This window comes from Chaetomium tenue (assembly GCF_020726465.1).
Source record: "Chaetomium tenue strain MPI-SDFR-AT-0079 chromosome Unknown F5144scaffold_3, whole genome shotgun sequence".
Lineage (NCBI taxonomy): Eukaryota > Fungi > Ascomycota > Sordariomycetes > Sordariales > Chaetomiaceae > Chaetomium > Chaetomium tenue.
Genome location: NW_027117331.1, coordinates 1,222,288 through 1,248,064, shown reverse-complemented (window position 1 = coordinate 1,248,064; position 25,777 = coordinate 1,222,288). Strand labels below are relative to the sequence as shown.

Genomic DNA, 25,777 nt, shown 5'->3' with positions numbered 1-25,777 from the left:
ATTGTCCGTTGGCCGAGTAATCAATGGGCCTCGATGACGGGATTTTGATGGAGGAATCGCTGTTAGGAGATGATGATGATGAGGTTTGAGATTCCTAGCAACGGAGCTTGGAGGAATGTGGGATGCGGGCACTGGGGCTGCGCTGGACTCGAGACGACAACAAAAGTCTGGGCGAGACTCGTTCGAGGGCGCTGGCTGATCTTGGCTCTGGCCGATTTTGGCTTAGCTGGCTGGGTGGGGCTGCTTGTTGCTTGCGTGCGGGGGGCCGCCTGAAAATCGGGGAAGAAAAAAAAGAAAGAAACCTGGAAAGAAAGAAAAAAAAAAGCCGGGCTGCTCGGTGCTGCTCGGTGACACCAGTTGGTGCAACAGCAACGTCAATCGGCCGTTGTCGTCTTTTTTTTTTTTTGTTCGTGCCGTCCCTTTTCTCAAATCCGTGGGACCGCCCGGTCGGCTCCCTGATGGCTGTGCACCTGAAACCAGCGGGAACTCGTTTCCGCTGTGTGTTTCTTGTCGATTTCGTGCAGGAAACATGCGGCAGAGCAGATCGCACCGTGCTCAGATCCGACCGTTGGGAAGCGCAAGCGCACTCGGTTACCTACTCAAGTCGGCCTGTGGAGACTAAATCGAGCTGAAGGTGGTCTGTTGGTTGGCTGACTTTGCCGTGGTGTCGTTGGGCGTTGGCTGTGTTGAACCTCAAACCGCCTAAGTGGGCTCTTGGCCGCGATCGAGGGCAAGCGAACGATGATCCGAGAGGCACCGACGCCAGGGAATGCACGCCCAAATTCGTGCTGTGCCGCCGCTCGCCTGCAATTGTTTGTTAGCGATGACGGGGCATCCATATTATTGACCAGGTTTGGGCTTTTTAAGGGCCACCAACACTCTCGCAAACGAACGCCGCACTTCGTTTCTTGGGCTTTCCGATCGATGATGTTTGGGGGCGGGAGCCAATTCGGTGACTCAAACAGAGCGACGAGGGAAACTAGGAGGAACAACAAGTCGAAGCGTGGTTCGAGTGTATGTATTTGTAGGAATGCAAACAAAAAACCAGGGTGATCCTATGTGCAAACACGTACATACATTTTCGAACTTGCACTTTGAGTCGGCCTCCCTGGTGTTGTGCAAACGTTGGGGCCAAGGACGGGTCGACTCCCTGGGCTCAACTCAAGGGGCCTCGCGCCGCTCTTGTATCTGGCTGGGTGGAATGGATCTTGTCCTGTATTCCTCATGCCTGGTGTCTCACTAGGAAACAGAAAAGACCTAGCGTGTATCCTCTCTGGCATGGAAAGACACACACAAAGGCCGTTTCGGGGGATACGGGGTCCTCCAACTCGCGTGTAAGTGCGAGGAATCGATCCAAATAGGAGACAGAATCTAGCGTCAGATAACGCAATGCTATGGTAGCGCCGTAGCTTGTGCTCCCCCTCAACCTATTCTGGCGATCTATCCTATCACTGGCATGGGAAATCCGGGGAGGGTCACGGAACTTGGTGCTGCTTTGCATGTGCTCGGGCGACTTCTTGATTTGGGTCCACCGCGACGCAAGGGATGAAATGCTCCCCGCGAGAGGAGTTGCATGCTCACCACTAGAATGAAGGAATGCCTTTCATCTCCGTTGCTATGAAGGGCCGAGAAGTCTGAGCGGATCAACACACACATTGTCTCGAGTCCTCTTTTTCTCTCCCTACTTCATCCCAACATCCCTCTCCGGATACCGGAAGGGGCTGAGCTCGGAGTAGACCAAGTCGCCTCCCGCGTCGTGACACCTGCCCGATGCCACCGATTCTGTCTGCTAATATGTTTACTAGTTTCAGGAAGCAAGCGCAGCTCGCCCTTGTGCCACGCTCTTACCTACCTTTGGGGGCGCTTCTTGCCTCAGGCCTATCACGTCTCTAAGGAGGGTTCCAAGTCAAACGTTGCACAGCCCGCCAGTCTAAGACGTTGCCGGTGTCCGGAGCTTCGTCGTCCTATGCTTGACGAACGCCGCACCGTGACGGGACGTTTGCGCCCCTCGCCCAACGTGCCCCCGAGTTGGACTTTTTGTTGTTGTAAGCCGCGCACGCCTCATCATGCATGGTATTGCCAAGTTGGTTGATCAGTTGGCTGACCGGAGTGCAGCGCCGTTTCAGAGGATGACAACAAACTGTGGCACCCGGAAAAGAGCAGGTAAAAAAGGAAATACCGACGAGGCTAAATCACCCGAAAGGTCGGCCGGGTTTGCCTTTCTCGTCACCATTACGGGCAGGCGTCTTCTTAAGTTCCCCCACTCTGGCATCACGCAACCGAACAGGCTCTGTGAGGCTCGCCGAGTTCTTAGTTCCCATCATTCGTTGGCCTTAACCCTTGCCAGAACCATCGAAGGTCAGCTCGAGACTTGGACCCTCATAGCAGCCAAAGGGCGTCCTCAGACTTCTCATCGGGCCCTATGTTTTCCTCCTACAAACGGTACAGCGAGGCAGCCATCCTCGCGGTGATGGTAGCGATTGTTAGCCGTGGCTTTTTCGTCCCTGTAGCCGCGGCCATGAGGCAAACGAGCCGTCCCTTCCTCTTTCCCTTTCATTTCGTTGGGTTGAAAAGACATCAGACCGAGACAAAGGTAGCGCCGGGGAGGACCGAAACTTGCTTGTGGCCGTCTGCCATACGGCCCTTAATTTGCGTCCAGCCACCCGGCGTGATCCCGCGACGTTCTGTTGCACCATTGCATCGGAGTCATCTGTGGAACTTCAACACTGCGATACAAAGACCGTGATGCCATCTCGAAGCACGGAAAGGATCATGATGTGGTAATGGGCGCCCAAAGGCGCCATGATTGCAATACCGCAGGACCAGGCGCTTCCAAAGCTGCAGTGACCAGGCAAACTTTTTCTTCTTTTATCTCCCCCCCCCCCCAACAACAACACTTCTTCGTGCAGGAGCCTCATGGCTTCCCATCCTGAAATGCGCTGCTCGAACAAGTTGGCTGAGTAGGACGGAGGGTGGAGTGCGCACTCTTTCCGCAGCATGAAGCTGGCCGATGTAGCCATGGGCATGCGTTGTCGAGTCACCCCTGAACTTGCGGCAGCCCGCAGCCCGAGAAAAGATTCTTATCACGATTTTGGTAAGAGCTACTTTCCCCGATTTCCGAGACGAATCAAACCAGCAGGGCCTTCAACAATACCTATAGAATTGACAAAGATGGCACTCGCTAGTTTTCTTCGGCAGAGGGAGACGGACGTCCGTTGCACCGTCGCCTGATCGAATGTTTAGTTATCCGGTTAGCTTGTTTGATGGGGCTTCTCGTGTGGTGTACACCCAAGAGATCTAGCCGCCGGTGATTGAGGTCGAGACTCGAGGGCGTCTAGTGACTTCGGCAGAAGAAGAAAAAGGTACGTTTGAGGTTTCTACCCAGATTGGAATCATCAGTCTGAAGACAAAGAAAAAAAAGAAGACAACGAAAAGAAGAAAAAAAGACAACGAAAAGAAAACAAAAAGACAACGCTCTTCTCCACCTAAATCTGAGTCGAGTAACGTCGAGGTAATGAGCAGTGGATGTTTCTTCATGCTGACCCGAAAAGTTTCTAAGAACAAGGCTTGGTTTTGGCTGGCCAGACTCGTCCGGCCCACGGCTCCTGGGAAGATCTCTGCCAGTCCGACCGTTTTTCACGCACGGGCCAGAATCTGCAGCTCATGGCCAGGGATCGATTGGGCGGCTCTCAAATTGAGACCCGCTCGCATGTGAGCCCAGGAACGATACGATTGGGCAATGGTTTGATCCATGGGGCGGTTCATCCCAATTCAGCGATTTCGCTTGCTGGGATAGCGCTTGTGTGCTCCCCCTGACCGAGCGGTGGGCGGTACTTGTTGCAAGGCAGCGCCTACTACCTTGGCTCCTTCTCCTCACCTCCTCTTTTTCCCATCTCGACATCTCTCACCGGCGTCAGGGCTCAGGGAATTTGCATTCGTCGTTCTTTCTGTCACTCTTTCCTCCTCCCGATTTAGGGAATCAATTTTGGCATCGACTTCATTCTTTTAGTCGATCTCCGTCCCGTCCTTTTTTTCATCGATGCAATTCCCCGAGTCACGCGCGAGATCCAGTTCGGCAAAACCCTAGCCCTCGAGGAACAGCCCTGGGGTACGAAGTAGGTTGGCTCCCTTTTCTCGTACCACACCCGCCTGGCGCCCTTTGTAAGGGACAGGCGGGGGAAGGGAGACCGTCATGCTGACCATGGGATCATTTCGGGTTATAGCTTCGACAGTCCATATACGATCGCTTTACAGCTAGCTCCAGCTTTCCGCGAACACCATTCTTTTGAAATAAATACTCACATTCATTATCCACAATGGACTCATTCACAAGGATCGTCGCTCGAGGCGACGAGGAGAAGGACAACAACAAAACGGTTAACATCCTGATCGCCCTTCTCGTTCTCGTATTTGTCGGCCTCGTGGCCTTTGCGCTCCTCGTCCTGCTGCGGAGGAAGCGCAGGCAAAGACAGATGATGAACGAGACGCTACCCCAGTACCACGACGTGAAGCGGACGGGTAACCACCGGCGACTCACCATCCAGACCGGCAACGGTCGGTCAAGCGTTATCGTTGTCGACAACAACGGCCAGCCCATGCTCGCGAACCCCCAGTCACCACCTCACTCTCCAGACAACGTCCCCGAGATCCACATCACATTCCCTGACGAGCAGGACGACCAAGGTCGACCGAAGAGCGGCCGGGTGGTCGTTGTCAGGGTCGGCGAGACCAGCGTCGGCCTCGAGCCTCTGGACGATGAGCAGCTGCCCGCCTACGAGAAGGAGAGCAAGACGCAGTTTTACTCCATCGACATGGACAAGATCGGCGGGCTGAAAGAGAAGGAATTCCACTAAGCCGCTGCATGAGCCAGACATTTGAGCGACTTCCTACGGGGACCCAACGATCTTTCTCCTTCGACCAGCCAGCGAGCTGGCAATCCTTACGACTTGATGGGCGTGTGGCGTTGCGATGAACGGACAGGGACACGAAAAGAGATACCACCATACACGCGCCGGCCACTACTTTCTTCTACTTCTAATTCGCGTGTTTCGGCGTCCTACCCTGGCATCTCAACACCGGCCGGGGAGGATTTGATTTTTTGGGGGCAGGGGGGTTGGGTAGGGGACCGGGGACGGGGGGTGTTGCCGGAGACATGGAAAACGGAGCCCATTCGCATCCAGGATATGGCGCTGCAGCACCCGGGATTTATATTTGACGGTTGGTGTACCGACGTCAAGGCGAGAGGAGCGCGATTATATATCTAGCACGCCATTGGCGACAGCGTTGGGTGGGCTTGTGGCATATTTGTACGGACATATTCTCGTATTGTATAATTACTATTCGACTTCTGCCGTCGGGCGGTTTTTTTCGAACCATTCTCTCCGATGCTCGATTTGGGGCTAAGTATCATAGGCCCAGCCTCCTCGTTCTAGTTCTGTGGCCAAGCTTGGAGAAAAAGTCTCAGGTTATAAGGGAACCTTAAAGGCACCGGGTTAGGTCGTTTCTTGGTCTTCTCACCCTCAACCCTCTGGAGTGCTGATGTTGAAGTGCCTTGTTGAGCCTAGAAGAGCCAACCTTGATGGCCATGTAGGGTTAGGGTAGTGCTAAATGACGGTGGAGATACCTTCGCGTCTCGCTGGAGCTCAGAAATTCCCGATCCCTCCAGATATTTCAGTTCTTGAAATGGCGCATCCTCACTTCCCCTGCGCAACTCGCTTCTAAACAGTCGCGAGTCCAATGGCCACCGGGCTCCCCCCCTGAACATTACCCAGCACCAATTGGTGACTTTCTTCCTCATTCCTTGACTTCCCTTCCCTCCGTTTCTTCGTGACTTTGTCGTCATCTATCTGTTACCGCCCCTTTACGCCCTGTTACTTAATACCCCGTCTCAACCCCTTTCCCCCCTCGATATCTCAGAACCGACGAACAAACGAACGAGCGAGCGAACGAATCCCTCCCACAAACAAACACCATGCCACCACCCAAGCCCCCCCCGAAAAACGCCGCCGCCCCCCTCCCCGACTACAAGACCATCGCCGCGCAGTGGGCCGCCGCAAAGCGCGCCAAGGAAGTCGCCGACGCCGACCGCCTTCGCAAGGGCAGTAGCAGCACCAGCGACGACGCCACCGCCGCCGCAGCAGCAGCAAAAAGTGACATAACCCAAGAACAAGAACGCATGACGGCCCGCGAGCGCACCCGCGCCCGCCTCGAGTCGGGCCGCCGCAGGGGATACCAGTCCCGCTGGGCATGGACTGCCGCGTTCTGGGCTTGGCTGCTGTGTGTGCATGCCGTGGGCATCGCCTACTTCACGAGTGGGTTCTTGCTGACGCGCCTGGTGCTGGAGGAGAAATCGGTGTGCGCTGCGCCGCCGGCGGCGTTGGGGGGTGCGGTTGGTGAGGGTGTGGATGGGGATGGGGGCTTGTTGCCGGCGTGGCCGGGCAAGGGGACGATGGAGGGCGGGTGTTGGCATCCGCGCACGTTTGACCGGGCGGTGGTGGTGGTGATTGATGCGCTGCGGTATGATTTTGCGGTGCCGGTGGAGGATGACGAGGCGTTCCATAATGCGTTTCCGTTTCTGTGGGAGACGGCGGTAAGGGAACCGAATAGGGCCTTCTTGCGGCCGTTTATTGCGGACCCGCCGACTACGACGCTGCAGCGGTTGAAGGGGCTGACGACGGGGACGCTGCCGACGTTTGTGGATCTGGGGAGCAGCTTCTCGGGTACGGCAATCGATGAGGATAATCTGCTGATGCAGTTCAAGGACGCGGGGAAGAAGATTGTTCATCTGGGAGATGATACGTGGGAGGCGCTGTTTCCGGGGTACTTTGAGGGGAACCTGAGCCGGGCGTATGACAGTTTCAATGTTTGGGACTTGCACACGGTCGACAATGGGGTCATTGAGCACATCTTTCCGGCTATGGAGAAGAGGAACGACTGGGACGTTCTTATCGGGCACTGCCTTGGTGTTGACCACGCTGGCCACCGTTATGGGCCCAATCACCCGGAGATGACCAAGAAACTGCGCCAGATGGACGGCTTCATCCGGGATCTAGCCGACACCATGGATGACAAGACGGTTCTGATTGTGATGGGAGACCACGGAATGGACAGCAAGGGAGACCACGGTGGCGAGAGCGAAGACGAAGTTGAGGCTGCGCTATGGATGTACTCTCCCAAGGGTATCTTTGGCAGAACGAAGCCAGAGTATGCTACACCGCCGGCCACCGCTAAGACTCGTCCCGTCAACCAGATCGATCTCGTTCCCACTTTGGCAATGCTGATGGGTATTCCCATTCCCTTCAACAACCTGGGGAGGCCGATCGAAGAGGCTTTTGCTGGCGCCGCCGGCAATTCCTGGGCCAACCTCGCCGCGGCGGAGAGAACGGCGGCGGCTGGTATCAAGCGCTACCAGTCCTCCTATTTCACCGCCCGGGGAATTGAGCAGACTTCCGGTCCCGGTTCTCCCAATGAACTCTGGAACAGAGCCGAGAGCCTTATTTCCAAGGGGAAGAAGCAGGATTGGGAGGCCATCTTTTCGGCATTCGCTGCGTATCAGGAAGAAAACCTGCAGATCTGCAAGGGCTTGTGGGCAAGGTTCGACCTCAAGAATATGGCTATCGGCATTGCGGTCATGGCACTTGGGGTTATTGCGCTTCTCGTTTACATCTCTAAAGGAGTAGACGACGATGCCATTGACGACGAGGAGTTGGACCTCGCTGAGAAGAGCTTGGAGCTGCAGGGTGTGAAGCCTGACGCATCGGAAACCCCTTCTGACTCTCTCGAGAGGCGTCTGATCTCTGCTGCCCTCCTCGGCGCCACACCTGGGTTCCTTGGCGGAGTTATCTCCTCCTTCGTTTCAGGGGCTGGCGACTGGTACCGTGGATCTGGCATTGCCGCTCTGACGAGCATCGGCGCCGTTCTCGTATCCATGTATGAGCTTCAGGAGACGATAACCAACATTTTCCCCAGGACGGCCTGGGGCTGGATGGCAGTCGTCTTCACGGTTAGCCAGTCCATCGGCTTCGCATCCAACTCGTACACAATCTGGGAGGATTCGATTCTCCTCTTCTTTATCACGACATTCGGCTTTGTCAGCGCCCTATCGGCACTCAAGATCCCTTCCAAGGCGGACCGCTACCTGGCCATCTATCACTCCGTCGTCTTCGCCCTGCTTGGCCGCGTTGCTTCCTTCTCCAAGCTTTGCCGCGAGGAGCAGATGCCATACTGCACCTCGACCTACTATGCCTCGTCCACGACGTCCACGTCGGCCCCATGGCAGCTGATCATCCCCTTCCTCGTCTCCGTCATCCTCCCGTCAATCCTCAAGGCCTATCTCCAACCGACCCGGTCCTACGAAGGCCTCGCACCGGCCTGGATCGGCTACGTTTTCCGCACCGGCCTCTTCATGGCCGCCCTCTACTGGGTCCTCGACGCGGCCGACAACGGCAACTGGATCCCCGGCCTCCCAGACAAGACCCTCAAAAACATCAGCGTCTACACCGCCCAGATGGTCCTCGGGCTCGCCCTCGTCGCCGGCACAACCGCCTTCGTCTGGGCGCCCCCCTGCGTCTCCATCGTCACCTCCGCCTCGCCCAGCGAACCGACCCGCGCGCAAGTCGCCATCCTCGGCTACGCCAACGCCCACGGCGCGCGCTACCTGCTCCTCCCCCTCAACCTCCTCGCCGCCTGCATCCTCCTCTCCAAGCCCATGGGCGCCGGCGCACTGGGCCTCATGGCCTGGCAAATCCTCGCACTCCTCGAAATCCTCGACCTCAACAACCTGACCACCTCCCCCATCGGGCCCGTGATGCTCGCCGTGCTCGGCACCTTCCACTTCTTCAAGACCGGCCACCAGGCCGTGCTCAGCACCATCCAATGGGACGCGGCCTTCATCCCACTCTTCACCATCCGGTACCCGTGGAGCCCGCTGGTGGTGGCGCTCAACACCTTCGCGGGGCAGATCCTTGCCGCCGCGGCGGTGCCGCTGCTGGTGCTGTGGAAGGCCGGGCCGCGGCGGCGCGGGGTGCTCGAGGCGGTCAGCCGCGCGCTGGGGGTGTTTGTGGCCTACTTTGCCGTCGAGAGCCTGGCGACCATGGCGTGGGCGGGCCATCTGCGGCGGCATTTGATGCTGTACCGCGTGTTTGGCCCGCGCTTCATGGTGGCGGCTGTGGTGCTGCTGGTGGTGGATGTGGTGGGGATCGTGGTGTCCCTGATGGGTGTGAGGTGTAACACGGTGGCGATAGGGGAGGTTTTTGGGTGGCCTGAGTGAGCGGGCTGTGTCTTTGGATCTTTTTTTTTGGTTTGTGTATATTCTGGATGAAAGTTGCCTGGGTTGAACATAGTTAGTTGAATAGGGGCCCTAGTGCCAACTCATACGTTGATAATGTCTTAACATGCCGACAAATCAAGTGTGCGGCGATAAGAGTCGTTACTTATTGTCTCAGTCTGCGATGATACATGCGAAACTATTTTACAAGGACAGCCAATTTTAATCGGGAATCCGTCGATCCCTCGATCCAAATCTTCCTAGGCCAGCGCCTGGTGAAACAAAACACCATCAACATTGTCAACATCAGTAAATCAAATTGTTGGGGACACCATGTATTCTGTTTTGCGACATGGTTGTGTGTATGACCCCAAAACCAGTCTGAACGACTTCACACGCGCGCTGCTTGGTGAAGGCAGACCATTCCCTAGCCTAGAACGCACAATCTTGTTGAAGAAGTGGTCAGGCCTTGCTCACCCACCCCGAGTCAGCACCACCCACCCCAAACCCATGTCCCGCATCAACACCAAAACCAATAAATGAACACCCCTTTTCCATCCCTCTTGACCGCAAAACGCCCAGTTGAATATGGCGACCCACCCAATTATGCTAATGCTGTTGAATCCGGATTTTCCCCTTGCCGACCAACGCCGAGTTGAGAATGGCGCGCTTGAGGTATCATCTATTGTTACCCATTTTATAACCCGCTAGAAGACCCCCAAAAATGCTAAATGCTGTTGAAAAAAATCCGGGAAAGCATAGGGCACCATCAATCAATGATGATGCATTCGTGAGCTTTGACAAGACGCTTAGGCCTTGGTGTACTGCTCACGGAAGTACTTGGCAGCGTTGACCATGTGGGTGAGGGCACCCTTGACCTCATCCCACTTACGGGTCTTCAGACCGCAGTCAGGGTTGATCCAGAGCTGCTCAGGGCGGACTGTGTTTTGTTAGTGTTGGTAGCCCAGTAGTCCTGGATGGGCATAAACTTACGGTACTCGAGCATCTCCTGGATGCGCTGCTTGAACTCGGCCTCAGCGGGAACACGAGGGCTGTGGATGTCGTAGACACCGGGGCCGATGTGGCGGGGGTAGGCCTCGTCAATGAAGACCTTGAGGAGCTTGGCATCGGACTTGGAGTTCTCAATGGAGAGAACATCAGCATCCAGAGCGGCGATGGCTAAAAGTTATGTTAGTACTTTGGCGTTGAGTTCAGGATACAATGATGCTCACCATGGAAGAAGTCCTGGAACTCGGAGTAGCAGAAGTGGGAGTGGATCTGAGTCGAGTCCTCAACACCGGCGGTAGCCAGCTTGAAGCTGTTGACGGCCCACTTGAGGTAGGCGTCACGCTCAGAGCCCTTGCGGAGAGGGAGACCCTCACGAAGGGCCGGCTCATCGACCTGGATGACGAAGATACCGTTCTTCTCAAGGTCAACGACCTCGTCGCGGAGCGCAAGAGCGAGCTGTTGGCACTGGACGGACTGGTGGACGTCGACACGGGGGAAAGACCACCGCAGGCAGGTGACGGGGCCAGTAAGCATGCCCTTCATGGGCTTCTTGGAGACCGAGGCAGCATACTTGCTCTCCTTGACGGTCATGGGAACGGGGCGGGAGATGTCGCCCACGATGATGGGAGGGCGGACGCAGCGGGAGCCGTAAGACTGAACCCAGGCGTGGGTGGTGAAGACGTAGCCCTGGAGGCGCTCACCGAAGTACTGGACCATGTCGTTACGCTCAGGCTCACCGTGGACGTAGACGTCAAGGCCGAGCTCGTCCTGGATCTGGATGGCATAGTCGATCTCCTTCTTGATGAAGTCGTCATACTGCTGCTCGTCGATCTCACCCTTGGTGAACTTGTTCCGCTGAACACGGATCTCGCTGGTCTGAGGGAAAGAGCCGATGGTGGTGGTGGGGAAGAGGGGGAGGCTGAGGTGCTTCTTCTGCTGAGCGTAACGGTTGTCAAACTCAGTCTTGCGGTTGTGCTGCGCCTCGGTAACCTGAGACTGGCGCTCCTTGACCTTGGGGTCGTTGGTGCGGGTCGACTCGGCACGCGCCTTCATGGCAGCGGCGTTGGCCTCGAGCTCAGCGTTGACAGAGCCGGCACTGGTCACAGCCTTGGCGAGGATGGCAACCTCCTTGACCTTCTCGCTGGCGAAGGAGAACCACTCGTAGACATCAGCGGGAAGCTTCTTCTCGCTGGCGAGGGTGTGCGGGGTGTGGAGGAGGGAGCTAGAAGTGGCAACAATGACACGCTCGGGGCCGAGGGCCTTGATGGCAGTCTGGAGAAGATCAAGCGACTTCTTGAAGTCGTTCTTCCAGATGTTCCTGCCGTCAACAACACCGGCAGCTATTGATTAGGTTAGCACAGCTCCACGTCTCGGTACAGGATAAAAGTTCACTTACAGAGGATCTGGTTGGCGCCGAGCTGCTTGAGGACAGGCTCGAGCTGCTCGGGGTTGCGGACAAGGTCGACGTGGAGACCCTGGGCCTTGGCAAAGGCGGGGAGGATGTCAAAGTTGTGGACGATGTCACCGAAGTAGGTGGCGACAACGACAGAGGGAACGGCGCTGCCCTGGGCGGCAATAGCCTCATAGGCGGGCTTGAAAGCGGCCTTGACCTCGGGGCTGAGATCGAAGACGAGGACGGGCTCGTCGATCTGGACGCTCTCGGCACCAGCGGCCTTGAGGGCCTTCAGGAGCTCGACGTAGACGGGGACGAGCTTGTCAAGGAGAGTGATGGGGTTGACCGAGGAGCCACGGTCAGCCTTGCCGAGGGCAAGGAAAGAGACGGGGCCGACGAGGACGGGGCGGGTCTGGATGCCAGCCTCCTTGGCCTCGAGGAACTCCCGAACAGGCTTGGGGTCCTTGGCAAGGGAGAAGGTCTGGTTGTCCTGGAGGGTGGGCTTGACATAGTGGTAGTTCGAGTCGAACCACTTAACCATCTCGAGGGCGGGCACATCCACACCGCCCTTTTGGTGGCCACGGCCCATGGCAAAGTACTCATCGAGCGGGGAGAGCTTCTGCGAGGTGTAGCGTTCGGGGACAGCCTGCGGTGGAAAACGGGTTGGTTAGCCGGATGACTCGGAAGCAACAGATAGCTTGATGTGAACTCACGTTAAAGAGCTGGATGTGGTCAAGAACGTGGTCGTAGAAAGCAAAGTCGTTGGAGGGGATGATGTCGACACCGGCATCCTGCTGGATCTTCCAGTGGGCAAGACGAAGCCTCTTGGCCTCAGCGAGGAGGTCCTGCTGGCTGATCTTGTCGGCCCAGTAGGCCTCGTTCGCCTTCTTGAGGTCCCGAAGGACACCCATGCGGCTAAACAGGCATTGTTAACACTGAGGCCAAAACAATACCAATTCAATTGAACTTACGGGAAACCCAAAACGGATGACTGAACCATCTTGAGGCGGGGGAGGGGTTGTCTGGGTATCAAAGGTCTGATGCGGGGCAGCAGTGTGAAAAAAGAAACCTCTTCCTGTTCCTGCCTCAAGTTCAGATGAAGAGAGTCAGGTTTGGGAAGATGAGGGATGGGGAATAGAGGAGAAGAGGAGGAAGAAGAAGGAAGAGGAAAGAACGAGTTGATGTGCAGGACGGGGAGAATTTGACTTCGCTGGAGGGGGGGCAGGAGCTGGGGTGTGGGGCCGTAATCGGTGGGGGGTCCCACCGCAACTTTCGGAGCCCGACCACCTTGGGAAAGAATGTCTCGACGAGTCGATGCTCTTCATATGGAGGGTTAGAAGGGGAGGGGTAAGCATGGGTGGAAATCCCAGGGTCTTTTCGGATATCTCTGGAGCTTGAAAAGCTTGGCCGCGTACAGCTCTGTTAACGACTTATTGTCACCCTAAGCTGCAGTTGTGCCCCTCAGGTACCCCTCCATGCCCATCGACGCTATCTTTGGCGCGGATGGTGTGACCGATACCCGAATCGACCGGGTTTTCTTGCACCACCGAAAGGGGGGCACCTCCGTGAACCGGGCTCCAGTCATTGCTTGTTGTGGGCGGGGTCCCTTCGATGCAACCTGGCCGACAACGCTCCGGACCGTTTTATTGCGGTCGAAAAATAATCAAAGGGAATACTCGGATGTCACACTCGACGTCTCCGAAAGCCAACATTAACTGACGAGTAGTTCCCCAGGTGTTTCGTACCTCCTTATCTCTCCGACATAGTTTCGAAGCCTCGGCGGGTTTCGATGGAGAAGAATTTATTAATGACTTCATCTAAGTTTCGCCCCCGAGTCAAGCCCCAGATCTCCACGAAAAAGCATTGACATCGGCGAGGGGGGTTGTCGTTCACTAGCTGGCTGTAAGGTACGTCTAGCTCACCAATGTTTGTCCGTTCCATCTCGCCCGTTTTTAGGCCCGGAGTAATCCTCACTGCCTGAGGCCACAACATCGGATGGCTTTGAGAGATATTGTTTAGTTACATAACTAGATATAAAATGACAGCCATGCATTTATCCGTTGTATTCTCAAACAGTGAGACAGTGCAGCAATCAGAGCCCATGGGCCCAAGGCAGATTGCTCCAGCCAACCTGGAAAGCATTGGAGCATGGGCGAATCGCCAACCAACTTGGCTGCTCTCTGCTTTCCAGCCTCGCACAGGCGTCGTCATCACCACCGCTGTTGTCCCCGGAGGCTGGGTCTGGTTGATTCTTGAATTCTCTCAACAGAATAATTAAGTCTTTTTTTTTTTTTTTTTTTTACCTATTCAACCCTAGTTCACGCCGCAAATCCCTCAGAGGCACGACGAGTCGGTCATTTCGAGTCTCCACTTGCACTCGTGCCCGGCTGTCCCCCTTTTTGGTACCTACCTCCCTGACCGACCCCGATCGAGCTCGACATCACCGGCGCCATGTATTCGAACCCGAACAACTTCCTCGGCGGCAATGGCATGGGCCCCGGTGCTCCGCAATATGGCGCTGGCCAGCCCCAGCAGCAACAACAGCAACAGCAACAGCCGGGTCCGTTCGCCCCGCAGCCGACGGGCTTTGCTCAAGCGCCGCTCCAGCAGCAGTATACGGGCTACCCGGGCTTGCAAGCACCGCAGGGACAGCTGCAACCGCAGTTCACCGGCTACGGCCAGACTCCGCAGCAGGGAATGGCCACCGGCGCACCGCCAATGCCAGCTATCCCTCAGCAATATCAGCAACAGTTCCAGCAGCAACAGACTCAACAGCAGCTGCCCCAACAGCAGCAGATGCCCTTCGCGGCAGCGCCCGCCCAGCCCACCCAGACGCTGGCGCCTCCTCCACCTGTAAAGCCGCAAGCCACCGGCTTCAGCGAAATGGCGGCTTCATTCCATGCCGGCGGCGGCGCAAGACCCCAGCCCAGCGCGGCCCCAAGAAAGGCAAACACGGTTCCGAATATCCGTCTCTCCTTCATTACCGCGCCAGACCAGGCCAAGTTCGAAACCTTGTTCAAATCTGCCGTTGGTGACGGCCAAACCACCATGTCGGGAGAGAAGGCGAGAGACCTGCTGCTGCGGTCCAGGCTCGACGGAGACTCGCTGTCCCACATCTGGTGAGTGGGCTCGGAGGGGATATGGTGTTTGTTTTGCCATGGTGCTGACTAGTTCCAGGACGCTTGCCGATACCACCAGATCCGGGCAGTTACATTTCCCGGAGTTTGCTCTGGCCATGTATCTCTGCAACCTGAAGCTCACCGGAAAGTCGCTGCCGCCCTCGCTGCCTAACAACATCAAGAACGAGGTCTCTAGCATGGTGGATATTATCAACTTCAGCATTGCGGAGGAGTCCGGTTCTGCTTCTGCCACATCTACCAACGCGCCCGATTTCGGTGTGCGCCAAAACACGGCTACCCCTCCAGTCATCCAACACCCGCAACCGCAACCGTCGAGCTCACAACTTCTCCAGGCGCAGATGACGGGCTTTCCTACTCAGCAGACCGGGTTCATGGGACAAGGCCTTCAACCGCAGCAAACGGGTATGCCCCAGGCGACCGGCTACACTGGCCCCCGGCCGCCTATGCCGCCCATGCCGACCGGATTCGGTTCGAACTTGTCGCCGAATGTCGGCCCCGGCGGTATGGCTGCACCGTTGAATGCTCAACCCACAGGACGCCCAGGTCAATGGGGCCTTGTCAACACGCCCGCGACCGGGTTGCCGAACATTGATGCCCTGCAAGCGCGCATGATGCCCCAGCAAGGCCGTGAACAGCAAGACTACACCACCGCCGGATTGCAAGGAAATGCTGTGATTCCCTGGGCCATTACCAAGGATGAGAAGACTCGGTACGATGCGCTGTTCCGCGCGTGGGATGGTCTGAACAAGGGCTATATCGGTGGTGACCAGGCCATCGAAATCTTTGGGCAGAGTGGCTTGGAAAAGCCCGACCTTGAACGAGCCTGGACGCTCGCGGACCATGGAAACAAGGGGCGTCTGGACCTTGATGAGTTTGCCGTGGCCATGCATTTGATCTACCGCAAGCTTAACGGTTATCCTATCCCAAACCAGCTCCCTCCTGAACTGGTGCCTCCTTCCACCAGAAATTTTAACGAGTCTCTCGGCACGATCAAGAACATGCTCCACAAGGAGTCGGATTTCCGAAAGAACTCGGGCGCTACTTTGCTGCCGCAAAAGACTGGGGTTAGCTATCTGAAGAACCACTCGTTCCGAGGTACCGGAGGTGCTTCTGGTAATCGCAAGGATGCCACCGTCTTCAAGAACAACGATGACGCCGTGGGATACCGATCAAGCGCGCGGCGCAGAGTCGGCAATGCTTCACCTCGCCCCGAGTCTCCAGCATCCGTCGGTTCCAACGAAGAGTTAAGCCTAGATCAGCTGCGGAAGAAGATCAAGGAGAAGCAGGTGCTCCTTGATGCGATGGACTTTGCCGACGAGAAGAATATGGAGGAGGACGGCATCCTTGACAGGCGTGACCGTCGCGAGGCCGAGGAGCTTTATCGCCGCATCAGGAGAATTCAGGAGGATATCGACAACCACCCGGATGCGTCCCCGATTGGCGGCGACTCTGAAGCCGAGAGAAGAGCCCTGAAGCGCCAACTGCAGAACCTGACCGACAAGATCCCCGAACTAGCGTCTCAGGTTAGAAAAACAGAGAAGGAAATCGCCGACGCAAGACTCGAGTTGTTCCGCCTGAAGGATGCCAAGGCCCACCCGGGCAGCGCCGCTGCCATCGTCGGGACGGGCCCTGGCGGTGCCATCACTGAATCTGACAGGCTCAAGGCCCGGGCCAAAGCTATGATGCAACAACGGACCGCTGCCCTGACCGGCAAGAAGATCGACGTGACCAGCGACCAAGATGCAGAGAAGAGGCTCGAGGAGGAGAGTATCAAGGCAAGGACCGAGAAGGAAAACAACGAGCGTATGGTCCGGGATGTTGAGGATAGCGTCCGCGATTTTGCCAAGGGCATCGAAGACAATCTCAAGGAGGGTGGTCAGGATTCCACTACGGAGCACGAGAAGCGCCGTTGGGAGGATGCTCTCGGGGTCGAGGACGACGTCAGAGATTTTATCTACGATCTCCAACGGTCTAGCCGTGCTTCTCGTATCAGGTCCCAGGATAGGCAGGGCGGACGCAAGGCCACCCAGGAGCCCGTCAGCGCTGAAGCACCTCCTACCGCCCGGGTCGATAGCCCCGCCAGCATTTCGCGTACCGCATCCCCGGCAGCCGCTCCTTCTGCGGGCGGATCGTATTTGTCGTACAAGACTCCCGAGGAGAGAGCCGCATTCATCAAGCAGCAAGCCGAGCAACGCATGGCTGAACGGCTTGCCGCCCTGGGTATCAAGGCTCCCACGAAACCGGGGGAGACGGCGGCTCAGCGAGCCGAGCGTGAGCAGGCCGAACGCGCCGCCAAGTTGCGGCAGGCAGAGGAGGAAGACGCCCGGCGCGAAACAGAGAGACAGGCCAGGCTTGCTGAGGAGCAGGGGGTTCCACCACCCGCTGTATCACAGGCTGCCAAGCCCGAGGGCAAGAAGCCGCCTCCGCCTCCCAGCCGCAAAGCGGCCAAGCCAGACGATAGGCGTGCCGAGGAGGAGCTTGCTACAAAGAAGGCAGAGGAGGAGCGCCTGGAACGTGAGCGTGGAGAACAGGAGCGCGCAACTCGGGAGCTTGAGTAAGTCTATGGCACGAATCTGCGGCTGGAGTATTTGCTAATAGTGCGATGTAGGAGCCAGGCCAGGGTTCAAGAAGATGAGCTTGCCAAGGAGCGTGAAGAAGCCGACGCTCGCCTCAAGGCGCTTGAGGAGCAGGTCCGGCAGGGCAAGCTGAAGAAGGAGGAGGAGAAACGGAAGAAGAAGGCAGCGCAAGCTGAGGCCAAGGAGAAGGAGGCCCAACTGGCCCAACGGAGAGCTGAAATCGAGGCTGCCCGTAAGCGCGAGGAAGAACTTCGCAGGCAGCTTGAAGCTATGGACGACGATAGCTCATCGGATGACGAAGGCCCGGAACAAATCACTCCTCAAGCGTCGACTCCGACGATGAACGACAGTCAGATCGTCAACCGGGAACCAGAACGGCAGCCCACCCCACCGCCGGCGCCGGTGGTTTCCCCGCCGCAAATTGTCACCTCCAGCCCCCCGACCGACGGTGAGAGCCGTAATCCTTACTTTAGAATGATGTCGCACTCTTCAGATGCGTCCCCCGCGACGGCACCTGCACCGCCGGTGGCCCCACCGCCGCCGCCGCAGCCTGAAGCGTCCACAAACCCATTCCACCGCATCGCACAGACCCCCGCGCCCGGAGTATCGCCGGTCCCCGTGACAAGGCGACGTCCCGATGACGATGGTTGGGGCTCGGACAAGGATGAGGAAGACGAGGAATCAGACGATGACAGGCCGGGCGGTAAGAGCGCCGCCGCGCTGGCTTCCATCCTCTTCGGCACCATGGCGCCGCCGCGCCCGCTGTCTGCCACTGGCGACAAGTCTGCTGCCTCACCTACCGTGAGCTCCCCGGTTGCGCCACCTCCCGAGTCAACTTCGCCCCCGGCCGCATCCCCATCAGCACCGCCGCCGCCTCCGCCGATGCCCGGTTCATTCCCGAGCACCAGCCCTGGTCCCGGCGCTCCGCCGCCACCACCGCCCCCCCCACCTCCGATGCCTTCCGCCGGTGGCCCGCCGGGAGCTCCTCCCCCGCCGCCGCCACCACCCCCGGGGATGGCCCCTCCCGCACCGCCGCCGCCGCCGCCTCCCGCGGGTGGCCCGCCGGCTGCTGCACCGGGTGGCGGCCGGCCCGCAGGGCTCCTCGGCCAGATCCAGGCGGGCAAGGCACTCAAGAAGACGGCGACACGCGACAAGAGCGCCGCTGCTGTGGCCGGCCGGGTGCTAGATTAATTTCATCTATTGGTTTATGCCCCGCTGCTGTGCGACCCGGCAGTCGCTCGGGCGGTTGGTTACGTGCAGGAGAGATACGAGGCGCTTAGCCGGGAAACTGGGAAGAGTGGGTGGAGAAGGCAAGCTGGGGAAGCTGGGGAGGGGGTGTATAGTACGCGGTTGTATGTTCTTGGAGGGGTAGCACTCGGTTGGTGAGCTCGTCTGCTGCCGAGGTTTATTTACCGATTGGGTGGCTACCTACCCTCCTGCCGCTTTTCGATTCTATTGTTTTTACTTGAGACAGTAGCATAGAGGTAGCCAAGTCGAGTTTCGAACTGGTAGCTCTTCTTCCTCATTATTACGTAACATTGGAGATAACTACCTGTGTGACTATGGTCAATGTGACGGCGATGATGAGTGTACCTACGTATGGATGTGTAACCGGCCGACGGACCAACCGACCCTGATAGACGTAGCTACCTACCCAGGCAGCGGTGTCGTGGATGCATGCACATTCCATCCTCCTCCCACTCCCACCCCGATTCCCCCCCCGGTCACTATCGGAGGTAGCCCGATCTCTCAAAGATCTCTCCTCCCTGACTAGCGCCGCTCATCACAGCTCGACCTGCCGAGACATACAGGGAAGCTAAGGTACCCGAGCGCGGACGGACGGGGGCATCGCACCGGGGCCGGCCCCTGCATAACGCTGTGGGCGCGCCTCTTTTACAAGCAGAGTGAATTCATCCATCCCGTGCGTTGCAGTCACAGTCACAGTCGCAGTCAGTCAGTCATCCCTTGCGGCGTCTCTTTTTTTTTCACTTTCTTTTTTTTTCTTTTTTTTTTCCCCTAGCCTGGTCTTCTCGCCGGTCCCGAACGCCCTTGCTTGGGAAGGGCGGCTGGGCATGCATGCGTCTAGGGATGGACGGGCGGACGGCCGGCCGGGTGTTGTTGCGAAGGGGGGAGATCAGAGACATGGTGTGTCACCTTTACGTACGGGATCGAACCACCGGCTCTTGGGTATCTGTGCGGCTGGCTAGCTGGTCGCGCTGGCGGCGGCCCGGGGGCTGGGGATGGAGGTTCTAGGCCGCTTTTGAGCCGCTTCTCCTCTTTGCTTTTTTTTTCTTGTCTGGCTTTTTTTTTTTTTTTTCTTTTTTTCGTTTCTCGTTCTCGAGGGCTGAGCTTTGATGGCTCCGTCGAGTCTGGTCTAGGTATGCTGGGAAAGAAACCAACTCCGGGTGGCTTGTAGGTAAATGTCCCCGGATTGGGTGCCCTCGACGTGCGTATTCTTTGTTCGGCCAGTTTACGGGTAGGCACCTTTTTGTTTCGACTGCGAGTTTGACGTTGGTGTTTGAGTTGCTGCATGGAGGGCCGGCCGGGCCGGTCGAGTTGGCAGGAGGAGTTCCAAGTCGGGCAATCGTGGAGAAGTGGATGTGCCTTGTGGGTGCAGGGCTCGATGGGGTCGATGCACCGGGAGTTTAATCCTTGGGGGCTGTGCAGCAGATCCCGGACTGCATATGGGTGGCCCCAGAGTGGGTTTGGGCAACTCTGATGAAACACGCTTGTCCGGAGGCAGATGCCATCTCGACTGTGCGCACAAAGAATTCCATTGCATGGGGAAAGTTTCGAGAACACTGGGGGTTTGCCGTGCCACAGTCGTGCCTTGACGTTTTTTATTTTATTTCTCGTGGCGCTGTGTATGTTACTCAACCTGGGGTTTGCGAAGCAGTTTGCGAATAGCATTAAACAAATGAAGGGCACTGGCCCGGCCTCCGAAGCTGTTGAGAGGTGTCATTGGAGGATCATGGGGCCGGCTACCTCGTGCTCGGCTGAGCCAACTGCCTCTCCCTTTAACCAAAACTGGACAATTCCACGATGAAGTCCGTTCCTATAAATGGGAATTCCTTTCATAAGGATGGCAAGCTCCCTCGCTGCGGCCGAGCACCTAGTCCCGTCACATTTTAGAGACGGGCGCAGGCAGTCGTGCGGGGAATGTGGGCTCAAAAGGCTGCAAGCGAAAGAATTCCTAGCTCTTTGATTCCGGTTCCGGGCCAGCAGTTTCGGGAATGAAAATAATTTTACCATGATTATTCATATCGATTTTGAGCTCGACAGCTGAATACCGGGCTCGAGGCAGGGTTCAAGCTTGCAGTTATTGCACCCGAGCCGGCAGAGAGAGCCGACAACTCCATCCGCTTGATAAGGTAAAAAAGCCTGGCCTGGGCCAACCCTGGACATTGCCAGTGTGAAGCCGAGCACACCCGCGCACGATTTGCTCCTGCGCTGTCATTTGTGGAGCAGGATAGTACTGGCCCGATGTGGGAAGCGGGTCGCCGATGCGCCGTTACTTGCAAGGTGACCAATGATGTCACCTGCCGATCTCCTCACACTAAAACTCTCCCTTGCAAGTCGGCCAGAGTCCGGGCAATCGTGAGGGATGTGCCGGATAAGGTTGGATAGAGCATGTGGTCGAAATGGGAGGGTCACTCCCATCTCGTTACGAAACACACAAACACCTCGGTGGTGGTGGTGGTGGTTGAAAGAAGGTCTGAACATTGGGCCTCGTGCATCATATAGCTATCTGTGGCTGAGTCCTCCACGCCGCCGCCTCGCAGACTTCAGGAAGCAAAGCGGGGTTGTGAGGCACGGTTGGGCAGTTGAGGCGCTGGACTTGAGCACTCGGACTGGGTCTCGAACCCCGCGACTTGAGTCCACTTTCGGTCCCATCATTTGATTGGCTAGTGGGCCGTGAACGCGCGACCGAGACGCGAAGGTCCGCGTCAAGTGGGCCCTTCGGTAAACAAATGCATGCCTTCGCTGCATCCTGTTGGGCCGCAAGCCATGTCGAGCTGGGCCCTCGGCGTCACATCGATTGCACCGTGGCCAACCAAACGCCGCCCGTCCAATCTCTGCCGAACGTGCGACCTCTCCGGCCCACCCGCTCCTTGATCCCGCTCTCATTTTCACTTCCAGACCTCCGCGCGTGCATCGCATTTTGGTCTGAGAAAGTCGGCTTCAAGCTCAGCTGTGGGTTGGAAAGCTTTGCTGCACTGCGCATCGAGATCATCTCATGAGACGACTGGCCAATGCTGCGACCAATGCTGCCAGCAATCGCTCACCATCCCGCCCGCATTGCGTTCCACGTTCGCCTCGTGTCATCCAAATACCAATTCATACCATCCATACCACTGAACCACGGACGACTTCGAGTTCGGTGATTTTTGAGGAGCGGACTCCGGGTGCTCACATGGCCGCTTGGACTCGGCATCCTTCGATTCACACAATTCTCAACATCATCCGTCCCGTCTGTCTACACTACACTACACTAGCTTGGCTAGCTACCTGACGACATCGCCGGGCGATTTTTGCCGAGCCATCAAACCCTCCACCCAAGGGCAGCCTCTGCCGCATCCCTGCACCCGAAGCTCATAAATCCCTGTCGGCGGTCAGCCCTCGTCCAATCTTGTTCTTGTGCCCTCCACTCCCTGCCTGGTTTACCGCCCCACTTGACGACCGTCTTGGAACAAGCGTGTGAGCTGGCAGCGGGTTCATCTTTCTCTTGCTGCACGCCCACACAACCCGGGCCTTTCTGCCAACCAACCCTCTTCGACTCACTCCCTCCCACATTGCCTGCCTCCCACGTCAGCCCAACTTGCCGCATAATTTTTCTCCCCTTCTAAATTTTGGAACCTTCAGTAATCATCCTGGAAACGGAGAAGGCAAAAACATTGCTGCATGTCGACCAAGTATTCTCAATTGCGCCCTGACCATCACCGCGTGCGCCATCATCGGATTCAGTTTCTGATAGTACCTCACGACTTACATACACATCCCTTGCTTCACCGCTTCCCCCACAGCTCGGTAATTAAGCTGCACCCCCGGTGGAGGTCTGGATCACCATCAGCCTTAACGACCTTCAGCCCTTCCTTCTACCCGACCACCTTTGGGCAACATTCGACCGACAAACTATCTTGCGCGCGTCGTGCATGCTGTCGTCGCCGCCGTATAACGTGAACGACCTGGTCGGCTTGGTCGGCGGATAACGGGTCGCAAAGAACCCCTCAGGCTCCACAGCGCGCATCGTGCGCGTTTGGGCTTAGCCACCGATGGCCAGGTTATCGCTTTCTCAGGGCGAAGAGCCTTTTCCCATTTTCTCCGACGATTTCTTCGGCCAGTCGACCCCGATGATGAGCCACGCTCCGATGCCCGCGGCGCCAAAACCCGCGCGACAGCCCCTCCAGAGTGCAAATTCGAATGTCGTCCTCAACCCGCCCACCTCGGCGACCCCGAAGCGGTCCCCCTACAAGCCAAATGCCCGACCAACTAATCCGTCCCTCACCCCACTTAACGCGTCGCAGGGAAGCAAACTCAACATGGTCCAGATGATGCCGCCCAGTAACGCGCCACCGCCCACAGATTCGCTCGAGAAGAAGCAACCCCCCATGTCGCGATTCAAAACGGTCGCGAAAAAGCCTGGACCGCAGCCCGACTTCAGCATGCAGCAATTTATGGGCAAGGAAAATTCGCACCCTCCGATCTATCCGGCTCCGGGCCCGTCGCATTTCAACCTCGACTTGGAAAACTACTACCAAAAACCCTCAGGGAAACGCGTTCTGATGGAGGCAGCCCCGATCAAGGAACTTCGGCCAGCAAAGAAGCAGAAAACCGACGACACTCTTCCCCCGCACGACTCGTTTCCCCCGGTCATCGACGATGGAACGAAACCGAATCACAGCTACGCGACCTTGATCGCCATGGCAATTGTCCGGTCGCCGCAGCGAAGGTTGACTCTATCCCAGATCTACAAATGGATTTCCGATACCTACTCGTATTACCAGGGCGACAACACCGGGTGGCAGAACAGCATCCGGCACAATCTGAGCCTCAACAAGAGTTTCGTCAAGCAGGAGCGACCCAAAGACGACCCGGGTAAGGGCAGCTACTGGTCAATTGAACCAGGTACAGAGCACACGGTGCTCAAGGAGAAGCCGTCGAGGAAGTGTGCGCAACCAACAGCCGAAAACATGCCGGTGATGTCGACACGTCTGGAGCCCTCACAACCTCAACCGCAGCAGCGGCCGCCTTGCATATCCGAGCCGATGCTGCCTCCACAGCTTTCGGTGCCCCAGAACATTCTTCCCGCGCTTCCACCACCGCCGCCGTCACAGCACCTCGCCCCCGCACCACTGCTCCCGGAGATTTCGTCCGACGCAACCATTCCCGCGTCTGATGCGGTCAGTATCGGCGAGAGATGCGGCGGGCCTGCAGAAAAGGAGTTGCTACACGAGTCAGAACTCTACTCGCCCCTGCCAGCAGCCATGCACTCGTCGCCTCCGATCCCCAGGCGCATGGATGCCCACCATAACGGCACTCCCCCCTCGCACCAACGGATGCAGCAATCGTCGGCCACCAAGTCACGGCACAGACGGAGGATTATGTCGATGGATGACAGCGGTTACATCTCGTCTCTCGAATCATCGGCCGTGCGTCCCCAACAACATGCGAAGCTCCTCACATCCGAGGCCGACCGGCCACGACTCAAGAGGGGGCGGGCTGAGGAAGAAATTGCTCGTCTCCGTGCTTCCTCGTACGACAGCCCATCCAAGGGACGTTCGTATGGGTATGCGCCAACTTCATCATCACCGATTCGCCAGGCTCCGGGAACAGGGACGGGACAGATGCTCCCGCCTCTAACCCCTGCCATGAAACTCAAGGCGCCGCCAAAGCCCCCGCCGTCCGTTTCTCCCAGCACAAATTTGCGTCTCCACCGCGAGAGCATCCAGTCCATGGTCGACTCGCCGGTCAGGCGCGTTTCGGCTTTGCTCCCCGACAGTGAACTTGCGGCACAGCAAACGCCCGGCATGCATGGAGATCATTTGTGGTATTATCTCGAGGAGTCCGGCCACAACACAGGCTTTGACATTTTCGAGGACGCCCATGATTTCCAGTCTATCTTCGCGCTTACCCCCTCCGCCGCCCCTATTGGTTCCCCGGCAAAGCGGTCAGTGAGGAAGCAGCGCTTCGAGCGGTCTCAGTCAACTGGCGCATTGAACCATGTCGTGAACCCGGGCCACAGCGCCTCCAAGTCTGCTTCCTTCCTCAGAATCCCCAGCCAGCCGTCGAACTTGGCGCTAGACACTCCGAGCAAGGTCTTCGATGGCTTACTCTCTTCACCAAGCAAGGTCTTCGAAGATATGCAGTCACCGAGCAAGATGCCCGTGATCAACGGCGATAGCTTAAACGTATTCCACGGGATCCCAATGGGCGATCTCGAGGCGCCAGACTACCTGGGGGAGAACGACTTTTCCGGGTTCGACATGCTTGCTGGCTTCGAGAAGATCGGCTCGAATAACTCGCAGGCCTCGCGGGGCACCACCAAGGCGCCTCTCAACCGCAATTACCCGCCGACATTCTGAGCTGGCTTCCGTTCGCCGTCCTTTTCCCGCCTGCATTTCTGTTTGCCCGCGCTGCCCCCGGGGGGCTTTTTGCTCACGACTGTTACGACTACACAAAAAAAGAGCGACTAATTCGCACATCTCTGTCCGGCGATGCTGGCTCCCCAGGATTGACCTGGGGAACACGCCGGAACAATACTTGCCCATCGACCGTCGCGCTCCGCTCGCGGCCTGGTGTTTGAGTTGCGCCTCACGCGTGTGAGGCTTATTGATTGGAGATCGCTATAATCTGGTACTCTTTTTGTCACGATAATGACGAAATGTTTGGGCGACACGGGGAAACCACAACGGGTGGTTATTATACATGGCAAGGGGCGCATAGCGATACCTAGCATTCCAGGAGTTAGGATGGGATGGGCTGGGACTGGAAATGTCGACTGTTTTGTACAAGGAAAGGAGGGGGTGGCCACCGTCTTACTTTTTGCGTTGTTTTTGTGATTCTTTTCTTTCGGGTTTGGCTTGGGGCTTGACCACCTCGCCGCCAAGTATAGGGCTATGGTTCACTTTCGGTGCCTCTTCTTCTTCTTTTATCTCCTTTTATTTTCGGCGATATCACTAGCGAGCGGCTCCGGGATTGTGTTTGGGAACGGATATACTTGGGTTTGGCTCGGCTTCCTGGGACGGGGAGACACTTCCAGGATACTGGGAAAGGGGCGGCTGGGTTTCCTGGGGCGAGTGGCCGTCTGCCTGACTGGATGGGCGCTTCTTGTGTGGGATTTTGTCTTAGCGGGGATCTGATAATTCTGCTCTTTTGCTGTGGTCAATTGACACTT

The 25,777-nt window shown here is 57.3% G+C and overlaps 6 protein-coding genes across 6 annotated transcripts; 4 read left to right on the top strand and 2 right to left on the bottom strand.

Annotated features, from left to right (window-relative positions):
* Positions 1 to 4,316: 4,316 nt before the first annotated feature.
* Positions 4,317 to 4,853, top strand: F5144DRAFT_546316 (uncharacterized protein; the record flags this gene model as incomplete). Its single annotated transcript, XM_066787404.1, has 1 exon — positions 4,317 to 4,853. The coding sequence occupies one exon, from the start codon at positions 4,317 to 4,319 to the stop codon at positions 4,851 to 4,853; it is 537 nt and encodes a 178-aa protein (XP_066644464.1).
* An 807-nt stretch (positions 4,854 to 5,660) lies between these two features.
* F5144DRAFT_619579 (uncharacterized protein) lies at positions 5,661 to 9,377 on the top strand. The gene is made up of 3 exons (XM_066791980.1): positions 5,661 to 8,929; positions 8,960 to 9,217; positions 9,248 to 9,377. The coding sequence occupies exons 1-3, from the start codon at positions 5,972 to 5,974 to the stop codon at positions 9,266 to 9,268; spliced, it is 3,237 nt and encodes a 1,078-aa protein (XP_066644463.1). The 5' UTR covers positions 5,661 to 5,971; the 3' UTR covers positions 9,269 to 9,377.
* A 697-nt stretch (positions 9,378 to 10,074) lies between these two features.
* On the bottom strand, positions 10,075 to 12,666 carry F5144DRAFT_600940 (cobalamin-independent synthase; the record flags this gene model as incomplete). The annotated part of the gene is made up of 6 exons (XM_066791113.1): positions 10,075 to 10,205; positions 10,259 to 10,444; positions 10,498 to 11,613; positions 11,670 to 12,312; positions 12,380 to 12,581; positions 12,638 to 12,666. The coding sequence occupies 6 exons, from the start codon at positions 12,664 to 12,666 to the stop codon at positions 10,075 to 10,077; spliced, it is 2,307 nt and encodes a 768-aa protein (XP_066644462.1).
* A 1,331-nt stretch (positions 12,667 to 13,997) lies between these two features.
* F5144DRAFT_169020 (actin cytoskeleton-regulatory complex protein PAN1) lies at positions 13,998 to 19,019 on the top strand. Its single transcript, XM_066782600.1, has 3 exons — positions 13,998 to 14,785; positions 14,844 to 17,360; positions 17,415 to 19,019. Exons 1-3 carry the CDS (start codon positions 14,118 to 14,120, stop codon positions 18,571 to 18,573), a joined length of 4,344 nt encoding a protein of 1,447 aa, XP_066644461.1. The 5' UTR covers positions 13,998 to 14,117; the 3' UTR covers positions 18,574 to 19,019.
* Positions 19,020 to 19,398: 379 nt separating this feature from the next.
* On the bottom strand, positions 19,399 to 20,630 carry F5144DRAFT_566556 (uncharacterized protein). The gene has a single exon (XM_066788561.1). The coding sequence runs from the start codon at positions 20,290 to 20,292 to the stop codon at positions 19,465 to 19,467; it is 828 nt and encodes a 275-aa protein (XP_066644460.1). The 5' UTR covers positions 20,293 to 20,630; the 3' UTR covers positions 19,399 to 19,464.
* Positions 20,631 to 22,433: 1,803 nt separating this feature from the next.
* F5144DRAFT_168688 (uncharacterized protein) lies at positions 22,434 to 25,019 on the top strand. The gene has a single exon (XM_066782599.1). It carries the CDS (start codon positions 22,656 to 22,658, stop codon positions 24,963 to 24,965), a length of 2,310 nt encoding a protein of 769 aa, XP_066644459.1. The 5' UTR covers positions 22,434 to 22,655; the 3' UTR covers positions 24,966 to 25,019.
* The last annotated feature ends 758 nt before the right edge of the window (positions 25,020 to 25,777 follow it).

What these genes read in the sequence shown, in the direction of transcription:
- F5144DRAFT_619579 (XM_066791980.1), top strand. Translation starts at nt 5,972, where the DNA reads ATGCCACCACCCAAGCCCCCCCCGAAAAACGCCGCCGCCCCCCTCCCC. An exon ending in GGTACCCGTGGAGCCCGCTG is followed by an intron (nt 8,930 to 8,959) that starts GTGGTGGCGCTC and finishes TTCGCGGGGCAG; the next exon opens with ATCCTTGCCGCCGCGGCGGT. An exon ending in TCGTGGTGTCCCTGATGGGT is followed by an intron (nt 9,218 to 9,247) that starts GTGAGGTGTAAC and finishes GCGATAGGGGAG; the next exon opens with GTTTTTGGGTGGCCTGAGTG.
- F5144DRAFT_169020 (XM_066782600.1), top strand. Translation starts at nt 14,118, where the DNA reads ATGTATTCGAACCCGAACAACTTCCTCGGCGGCAATGGCATGGGCCCC. An exon ending in GACTCGCTGTCCCACATCTG is followed by an intron (nt 14,786 to 14,843) that starts GTGAGTGGGCTC and finishes GACTAGTTCCAG; the next exon opens with GACGCTTGCCGATACCACCA. An exon ending in CGCGCAACTCGGGAGCTTGA is followed by an intron (nt 17,361 to 17,414) that starts GTAAGTCTATGG and finishes AGTGCGATGTAG; the next exon opens with GAGCCAGGCCAGGGTTCAAG.
- F5144DRAFT_566556 (XM_066788561.1), bottom strand. Translation starts at nt 20,292, where the DNA reads ATGCTATTCGCAAACTGCTTCGCAAACCCCAGGTTGAGTAACATACAC.
- F5144DRAFT_168688 (XM_066782599.1), top strand. Translation starts at nt 22,656, where the DNA reads ATGGCCAGGTTATCGCTTTCTCAGGGCGAAGAGCCTTTTCCCATTTTC.